This window comes from Motacilla alba, chromosome 5 (genome assembly GCF_015832195.1).
Source record: "Motacilla alba alba isolate MOTALB_02 chromosome 5, Motacilla_alba_V1.0_pri, whole genome shotgun sequence".
Taxonomy (NCBI): domain Eukaryota; kingdom Metazoa; phylum Chordata; class Aves; order Passeriformes; family Motacillidae; genus Motacilla; species Motacilla alba.
The window spans coordinates 5,417,521-5,427,226 of record NC_052020.1 but is presented as its reverse complement, the minus strand read 5'-3'; the positions used below and the strand labels follow the sequence as shown (position 1 = coordinate 5,427,226).

The following is a 9,706-nucleotide window of genomic DNA, read 5'->3' as shown; positions in this document are numbered from 1 at the left end:
TTTCCAGAAAATAACTTTATTAGGCAGATACATGAATATAAAAGATTTACAAATATATTAGTGTTTTCACTGCTGGGGTATATAAAGTAATCAATATTTACACATATTAGTAACTCTGTCTCCAAAATACTGCATAAAAATACTTGGATTACTACTATGAAACTGATCTAGCAGCCTCTTTCTCTCTTTGTCAGAGAGCTTTGAATCTTCATCAATGGCTTTCAATAGAGATAACAGCTCATCTTTTGTGGTCTTCTCTGTGTTGGAGCGATACTCTCTCTCATCGAGCTTTTGGCAGAAGGTATAACCTGAAAGGAAAGGTGAGACATTCAGAGGATTATCACCACACTCCACCCACCCTCGAGATTCCAGGGACCCACCCTCCTTTAGATCCCATCAGCCATTGTTAAAAACTTTTTTTTTTTTTTCTTTTTGCATCAGGCATTTCTCGTTTGGGGGCATGACAAGAGGGCAAAGCTCAGTGGGAAGAGTTACCCGATATCTTGCAGGGATCCTGGCCTTTCTGCAGGGCCAGCAGTTTATTGCTGACCATTTTGTGCAGTGCCCCTGGGATCTGGAACAGATGAAACAGCAGCTTGAAGAAGGCAGTTCTCCATGAACAGAGCAGATAAACAAGACCTGGCCATTTTCTAGCTCCTACCTTCAACACATCTCTCTGGTTGTCCACAAGGAACAAGATCAGGAGGTCAGTTTTCCCTCTGGATAGGTTTTTATTGTTGATGATAGCTTTAGAGAATGTCCTTTTCACAACCATCCTGTTGTCACTCTAAAGAACAAAGGGAAATAATGACCAGAAGAGGAGAGTTAGTGTTCCCCAATAAGAAGGGCACCAGCTTTGTTCTGAGACATTGCTTTTCCTGTAATCACAAATTTAAACTTCAAAGGTGTTTTCTGACCAGTACCTGGGCCCTCTGGATTTCAGAAAGAGTAAAACAACTGTTAAGAATGCAGATTTACCTCCTTCTGTAGCTTCAGCTCAGAATTATGTGCTGCAACAGCCATGAAGTACAGCAGTCTCCTGAACTCCTCCCTGACTTGGCTGTCTAGGAGCTTCAAATAGAGCTGAACAGCTTCTAAAGATTGCTCCATCTTCCCATTCACTGGGGAGAGAGAAAGGGATCCACTGCCATATTCATTTAAATAAATGTTACCATAAAACACCTGAATTAGCCACTGAAGAGATGCCCATCCCTCTAAACAGAACAGGCCAAACACAGCAATCCATCCTCACAAAAACCTCTCCCAGGCTGAGGAGAGCTGCTTGCAGAGCCTGTGACAACATCCCACACACAGGCCTCCAGCCTGGCATTAAAGCTCCCTTGTAATTAAGTTCAATTACAGTTCAGCCATCTTAAAGGGGATGAGAAATACTGAAAAAGGAAAATGGTTCTATTAAAAAAAACCAGCAAACCTACCTGTGCTTGTGGTAATAATGACCTCACAAAAACTGAGGAATACGTCCTAGATACATGGGCTAGTTCAATGAGTTAACTGCAAATTACTTTGTAGAACTTTGCTAAGTTTTAATTTGTCATTTTAGAGTTGGGAATTGTTTAAATTAAATAGCTTGTACTAATATCCTTTGTCATGTAGAGAGGAAGAATGGGATATAAATGTATTCCAGTTAACATGAAAAAAGGAGAATAATCAAGGCGGAGAACTTATGAAAAATAAGGAGATCTGGGATAAAATGTTGAGAACTAAAACATCAAAAGCTTTCTAAAATGCTGTCCAAACAAAATTTAAAAAAAACAAGTAAAGAAGAAAAAACTAAAAGTTGCCAATGGGGTACCAAGCATCTACAGCTTTCAGTTTAGCTCTTACAGCCTAAATATTTACTATTAGGCTATATTTATATTTCATTTCCCATGGATATCTGACTTCCACGGATACCAGCTAGTACCAAACTATCTCACTCTGGTTTCACAGCCATTCTGCATAGACCTGAACAATGGTTACAGAACTGCACACAGTAAAAACCAAAATGTCAAAGAACAGTCCTTATGACTAGAAATTTAAAAAAGCCCAGCCATGCACGAAACCCCCAAACAAACAAAACCAAACCAAACAACCACTTGTAGAAGTCAGTTTTTAATCTCTGCGGTAAGACTGAGGTAAACACTCAGTTTCTTAGTACACATCTCACATTAGCATTGGAACACAGCTCTATTTTACTTACCTAATAGTTCTGCAATTCCTAAATGAATTTCAGATGCATGGCTTAAGAGTGGTTCCTTTCTTTGGCTGTAGTATCTCCCAATGTTTTCAAACAGCAGCAGTTTCCAGGAATCTGCTTTGTCTGGCTGATCAGGCAGGTTCCTGCTAATATCCACCACCATATGATCAGGAAGATATTCCAAGCAATCAATTGCTGCTGAAAGCCACTCGTCTGTCCTGGAAGACAGAGGGGTCTGGGTTTGTACCTTTCATTGTGGATGCCCTTCAGAGCTGGCTGCAATGCTTTCCACAGAGAGCAGGCAGACTGGTTTCTTCATCATCACAGTGGAAACTGCATGTGTAGGCACTAAAACCCACTGGAAATTCACACACAAGACACTTCACCTGACACACTCGGGCAGATCACAGTCATAAGCCTCTTTGTTGTGTATTTAATCAAGATGAAAAATTAGTAACCCACAAGTAAACAGTCCCAAGCAGTAAAACCCAAAGTCAATCATGTCCTCTACTGTTAGATAAGGACACAATTATCGCTAGATAAACAGAAACATGAACCTTGATCTGATTCAGACTGGTACAAGTTTTTCTGAGAATGTTTTCAACTCTATGCACAGTTTCAAGCTCAACATTCTTAGCTCTTTGAATACAGTAGGAGGAACTAAACTAGTTTCTCACAAGCCATGTCTCCAGGAAAAACTTTCATGATGATTACAAACCCTCTAATCTTCCCTCAATGCAGCAAAGAATTTCTCCTCTGAATACCATCAACTACTGCCATTGCATTCAAAACCCATCCCAGTGTTCAGCAGACATTCTCACTAAGCAATTGTTATTTATTATTATTATTATTATTTATTATTTATTTATTCCAGTCAAGTCCAACAGGGACAAAAGCATCTGCTCACATCCTTTCTACAGGACTGAGACTGCTACACTTGCTACATGCCCCCAAAGACCAACTGTGCTTTACAGTCCCCTGAAAGCAGAAAGCTTTTCAGAGCTGCAGAGGACAGCAATGATTACTTACTGAGAGTCACTGAAAGCCTTGAGGATCTCTCTGTCCAGGTAGTTGCTGGTGATGACATATCCAGCTGCCTTCCTGGGCTCTGGCAGCTGAGGTCTGATCTCCTGGTGCTCCAGCAGAGACTCCAGGAGAGGGAGGTCCACCAGCTGCAGCAGGCGAGCAATTGTTTGCTCTTGCCACACTTCATTAATAACTGGAAAGGGTGGATGCACAAAGCACAGGGAGACTCAGCATGTGCAAAAACTGATCCCCAGGAAGATAACTCCCCTTCCTCCCATCAGGCCTAACCTAACAGATTGATTTTACCAAAGTAGAAACTTGCAGTAGCAAAGCATGTGGCTCTTATCAGCTTGAAGTGCCTTTTATCACCACAAAAAGGCAAGAATTACCCATTTGTTTAGTTAGCTACAAGTGTGGGAGAACTGCTTTTCGAGTAAGTCTGAAGTGCCTTACACTCTCTGTGCTCTAATTTGCAAACAATCTTTGCTCTAGATAAGGGATGAAAAAAAAAAAGTACAACAGTGACACTCTCCTTATCACAGCTTCCTTGAATATTTCCCTATGATGAAACCGCAGTTTCTAGGATGCATTTGCACTTTCAACCAAAGGAAAAAACACATTAGATGATAGTTTGGTCTGAAAGACAAGCTGTGAATCGTCAAGAATAGTTTGACACAATACTAAAGGAGTGCTGGATGTGCAGATACACAATTCACTTCCAGCTATCAGCAGACTATTTGCCCTGACTAAAACCAGCACAAGCAGGGCAGGTAACTGAGTATTGTGAACATTTCTAACTCAAATCAAGCTCTACACAGTGGGTATTCTTCTCCAAAAAAGTCAATGCTGATTTATTTCAATCAAGAGACAATGCCTCTTGTCTGATGCAATAAAAAGCAGAAGGCAAGCCTGCCACAAATATAATTTGCCTTTTCATGACATGGTGTTCAAACCAAAATACTGTGAGTGTCCGTTTGCCTCCCTCTCCAACCTGAGGGGCACAGGTCTTCCCAGTCCTGCAGAGGTACCTTCCTTCTCCCCCAGACAAGTGACTATGACATTATTTGGCTTACCTCGACGGGACAAGCTGTCCGAGATGTTTACTTGAGGGCTGCTTGCAGGCTTTAGACTTAGGTTTTCCCAAAGATCCTCCAGGCTTTCTGGTTTGAATGGAGTGGAGTAGAGCAATGTGCTCTTCTCATATCTGAGATTAAAACCAGTTTTTATATAGATATATATATCTATAACCATATATATGGATAACCAAATATATCATGCAACATACAGATTTGTCCCAAGATCAAAAGTTTTCTCCTGTATAGATATTTATATAATCCCCCTTGTCTCCCCAGCCTGACACTTCCTCTGTCCAAGTCACCCAGGAGAATGTATCATACCTTCAAAAATTATTTGCACATAACAGAACCACTCCAGCCACAAAATTACTGTTCCTCCAAGCACAGCTGTATGATTTCAGTTCCAAACTCTTCTTTGGTTTAGGGCACTGCAAAATCTTTTTGATGTCCACTATCTTTGAAACGGATATGCATGCATTGATAGAGCTGTTCCTTTGACTAAACGAAGAAATGTAACCCAATGGATCTGTGCCCTGCCCAGAAGAAAAACACCTTCATTCTACACTAATAAAACAGGAATAATCCTGTTTAATGACTGTTTGTTCAATATATTCTAAGTCTTACTTTAACAGCTCTTTTGATGGAAATATTTTTAAATACCACATATAATTAAAGTGGTTTTAATTTCTCTTTTTAAATAAAGACTTGGGACAGTATGCTTTAGGACAGAACAAGAGCTAGTGGGAGAGAGGGGAGAAGCAGGACAAAGGAAATATTTTTAATATCAGTTCCTCTACTTTTTTCATCGGGGTTGATGCACTCAAGTTCACATTTGCTACTCACATGAACACATCAATCAAATAAGGAATTTTGGGTCAATACCATTTACAATTTCCAAAAGTGCACATTGCTAAAACTACTGCATTAAATACATCCACGTGGTTTCTTGTAGGAATATGTCAGAGAAGGTGAAGAGACAAACACTTCACAAAAACTGCTGAAGGGAAGTTATTTGGCAAAGTGGCATCTGCACGTTCTGCTTTGTGTGGGGCTAGCTAGCACCAGGGATTTCTTTGCCCACTCCTAAAGAGACAGGGAAACAAAACCTCAGCACTGCACTTCCCTCTGGTTCTAGGATGGAGTGCAATAGCTAACAGCAGAACAGCCTGCTGCCCTGCCTGGGAACAAGTCATACATGCATAAAGCCACAGCTAAAGAAAGAGCTAAGTTGGAAGCGCAGCAAAGCGAAGATGATGAAAGGAGAAAACATTTTTTTCTTAGAAGGTGCATGGATTACTGGTTTATGCCCGAGCTAGATGTGCAGTGACTAAAGAGTGCCCTGTTGCATTAGCCTGTTTGATGGCCTGAATCCCAGCTGGTTATATTGATTTAGATCAGTATGTAAATGCACTTAATTTCTACCCTCTCACCTCCCTGCCCCAAGGCAAGATGATAACAGACAGAGAAAACAAGTAACCATGTAGGCTGTGTGGTTTACTCTCTTCAAATTGCTCTTTCCTACCTGTCTTCCACCCACATCTTCACAATCATCTATGCAGTGTCTATTTTTACCCTGTAAATGTACAAGTTTTCTTTTCTCTCCCCCAGACCACACAATATTTTCCTCTTGTAAAAAGTTTCTCTTCACCTCCACGTACTAACCTCTGCGGGGTACACTGCTGGTAATCTTTCTCAAGCTCTGGCTGGTTGGAGGCGTTCGTGAATCTGTAGAGGCTGCTGCTGCTGTCCTCGAACACGGAGCGTTTGTCTTTGCCAAAGACCCTCGTTGAGACAGCCTCAAACACTTTGCAATCCATCAGCGCTTGGCACACGCGCACCACCTTCGCCCGGGAAATATCCACGTCCCCAAAATACTTGTTCTGCAGAAGATGGGCAAAGACAACATCCACTGCATCCGAACCGATGAAGCAGTCGTGGTAGCACTTGAGGTTCTGGCGGCGCTTCTTCACTTCCACTTGAGTTTGGAGAGCGCCGATAATGCTGCTCCAGACGAAGGTCGCTCCAAAGGGCTTCTGCGCCAGGCTGAAGCCTGAGAACACAGACAAAGCCTGGATTCATGCTGCAGCCACAGAGAACAGCCCTCTTTCTGGCTTCTAGCTTTCATCAACCTCGTAAGGATCTAAAAATCTTTGAGACTTCCACTTTGGCTCGGGTTGCTCAGGCATTAACGCTGCGTTACTTCCTCAGCAAGTCTGCCTGCTCTGCGCCACTGTCTCCCTCTCTCTCTGTGGTGGTTCCCCTCGCTACACCAGCCTAAAGCTTTGCAACCAGGAGTTCCTGTTTTTTCAGCCTCTCCCTTTGTCCTTTTGTGCGTCCCTCGGTCACCTAATGGTCACCCTTGCAGAAGCACACAAGTCCCACAACCACAAACCAGCTGCATGCACTTGTAACACCAGAGCAACACGGCGGGCAGGGAACAGGGAAGCAGGGATGGAGAGACACCTCCGAACCCTGCTTGCTACAGGACTGTGCACACACACAAGCTACCTAACATCAGCGCTTAGCACACCCCAAACAAGTCCATGGATTCTCTGGAGATGCCGCTCACTCCACACCGACCCCACGGGACAGCCCTTTGCCAGCGCGGCTCCAGCGGAGACCTCGGCTCTGTCACCCAATGCCACTTCCGTGAGCCAGCCCGCCTTCCCTCCCCCAGTGGAACCACTGAACTATTACTCATTTACCAGTCTGATTAGAACAAAATGCCAGCAGCCAACAGCTTGACCTGAGGCTACGCTCAGCCGCCACAGGGACTCAAAAACACACGAAGTTTGTTTTTAAGCAGGTGGCACCCAACTGGGGAGAGCTGCAGCCACCAGGGAGGCTAGCATTAGAACGTGTTTTTCAGTAAGTCAGATGAATAATTTACTAAGAGTGAAAGCAGAGGAAGAAGAGAGAAATCAAAAGCTGAAGGACAAAATATGGAAGGAGGAGTTGGCAGCAATCCTACAGAAAGCCAGCTGGGATTGTGACAGACCTCAAACCAAATGAATTAACAGTGCAATGCAGTGTTTGAAAAAAACAACAACATGCAGCTCCTTCTGGAACGTATTACCACCAGCGTTTTCCACAGAGATGCAGGAGGTGGCTTTTTTCTGCTCTGTTTAGTCTGAAGTGGCTTTAGTTAGAGAGGTGTATTCCAATTTGGGGCACCAAATCACCAATCAGTTTTCAGCTGATCCCCAGCTGCAAGAAAGCCCAAATTGGCAAATAAGCAAGGGGAAAAAGAAAGGTAGAGGAGTAGAGGAGCAGTGAAGACTGGGAAAAGGGAGAGAAAGCAAGGAACACACCGCCATTTGAACACACCAACACTTCAGAAAGACAGCATCTTTCCTTTCTGAAAAGATTCAAGCCAGGAAAAACAAAACAAAACAAAAACAACCCAAAAAACCAAACAAAAACAAAAAAAAACCAACAAAAAACCCAAACAAACAAACAAACAAAAAAACCCCCCACAAAAACCGAGAAACGAGAAAAGAAAAGAAAAACAGCTTTTTAATACACAGCATTGAACCAGCCAAGGTAGAACTCTCCCAGAACCTCCAGCTTCCAAAGCTTTAAAAGTACAAGACGGAAAAGGTACTCAACTGCTGACACTTTAACCCGATGAGACCTTGAGGAAGGCAGCACAAACACAACGAACACAGAATTCACTTCCAGCCCTACATTCCAATAGCCAGCTATGCTCTTTGGGAGGGAAGAACTCCCAAGCCGACACCACCAAACATACAGCCACACTGGTTTCTGTGGCTAGAATAAACACAAACACGTACAACCTGCAGTGCTTTAACTACTACTCACAGCCTTATCAGCCCTTCTTTACATGCACAGAGCCTTCGGATCTTTTCTGAAGGAAGCGGTGTGAAGCGTGGCATTAAGACAAGACGTTTCCACAAAGTTAAGGCGCTCAAGGTAGGGAAACAAAAAGGGCAAAACCAGTTCCCAGCGAGCGCCCTTCCACCGCTCACGCTGCGCTACCGAGGCACCTGCTCCTAAGCCGCGCTGGGGCCACGGAGCTGCCCGAGCATCCCTGGCACGCACCCCGCCGGCAGCTCCGCGGGCAGGGCAGGGCCGGGCAGGGCAGGGCCCCGCGGATCCCGCCGCTGCCACCCGGCCCGGAGCTGCCGCTGCCGCGGGCGCAGCGGGCGCGCAGCCGGGACAGGGTCCCCGCGGAAGCGGCTCCAGAGCGCGGCCAAGTTCCGAAGCTCCCGGAGCCGGGAAAGGCGCCGAGCGCAGCTGCCGCCGCCGGGGACCCGCATCCCGCGGCGGGCAGAGCCGTCCCGTCCATCCCGCTCCTCCCGCTCCCATCGCCTGTCCCGCTCCCCGGCGCTCGGCCGTACCCGGCGGCCTGGCGGCGGGGCTGCAGACCGCGCTGAGGCTCAGGGCCGCCGCCTTCTCCCGCACCGTGGCCATGGCGAGCGCCGGCTCCGCGCATCTGCCGCGCCGGGCGCGCCCGCGGCACTCGGAGCCCGCGGGGGCGGAGCCGCCGCGCCCCTGGGCGGTGCCCGGCCCGGGGCACGAAGGGCAGCGACCGCACCGGCGCTGCCCGAGCGCGGCTTCGCTCCCCTGGGCAGCCCCGGAATGATGGTCACGGGGAGAAGGCACTCTGGAGACCATCCGGTCTGATCGCCCTGGCGAGGTCACCCGGAGCAGGTGGCACGGGAGCGCGTTCGGGTGGCTTTGGAATGTCTGCTCCAGTGTGCTGCCACCTTCAGTGGAAAAAGCTCTTCCTCGTACCGAGGTGGAACTTCTGGTGGTTTAGTTTATGGCCACTGCTCCTCATCCGGTCCTGGGCATGACCAAAAAGAGCCTGGCACCATCCTCTTGTCACCTGTCTTTGAGATGTTCATGTGCACTGATGAGATCCCCTCTCAGTCTTCTCTTCTCCAGACTGAACAGGCTCAGCTCCTGCAGTTTCTCATTTTAAAAGAGATGCTCCAGACCCCTGACTATCTTTGTGACCTTCCACTGGACCGTCTATGATAGTTCCATGTCCGTTTTGTACTGAGGAGCCCAGAACTGGACACATTACTCCAGATAAGGCTGGCAGTATCCATAGGAAAGTGGCTGCCGTGTGAAGGGTGGAAATGCTGCAGAGAGCTTGTGCTACAGGCCATGGGCCCGGTGTGAGAGCACCAAGGGTCCTGGATGGGGAACTGTGCTCTGACACACAGGTGAGAGCAACCCTGACACCTCCTGCAGCACTGGGAGCACCACCTGCACTCCTGGCAGCAGGACACATGTCCCTGGTGACAGAGCACACAGTGCTGGATTTCACAAAATCCCAGGGGGGTCAGGCTGGAAGGGCCCTCAGTGGACACCTGGTCCGGCCTCTGTGCCCAAGCAGCGCCATCCCAGGGCACATGGCACAGGATTGTGGCCACGT

At 46.6% G+C, this 9,706-nt stretch overlaps 1 protein-coding gene across 2 annotated transcripts; it reads right to left on the bottom strand.

Annotated features, from left to right (window-relative positions):
• On the bottom strand, positions 1-8,811 carry DEPDC7 (DEP domain containing 7). Of its 2 annotated transcripts, none has more exons than XM_038139611.1 (9): positions 8,661-8,811; positions 5,962-6,349; positions 4,297-4,427; positions 3,227-3,416; positions 2,201-2,415; positions 979-1,121; positions 662-787; positions 496-574; positions 1-308 (listed from the first exon to the last, which is right to left on the bottom strand). In XM_038139611.1, the coding sequence occupies exons 1-9, from the start codon at positions 8,731-8,733 to the stop codon at positions 91-93; spliced, it is 1,563 nt and encodes a 520-aa protein (XP_037995539.1). In that variant the 5' UTR covers positions 8,734-8,811; the 3' UTR covers positions 1-90. The 2 variants fall into 2 exon arrangements, with proteins under 2 accessions (XP_037995539.1, XP_037995540.1); XM_038139612.1 differs by lacking the exon at positions 8,661-8,811 and adding an exon at positions 6,808-7,522.
• Positions 8,812-9,706: the final 895 nt, after the last annotated feature.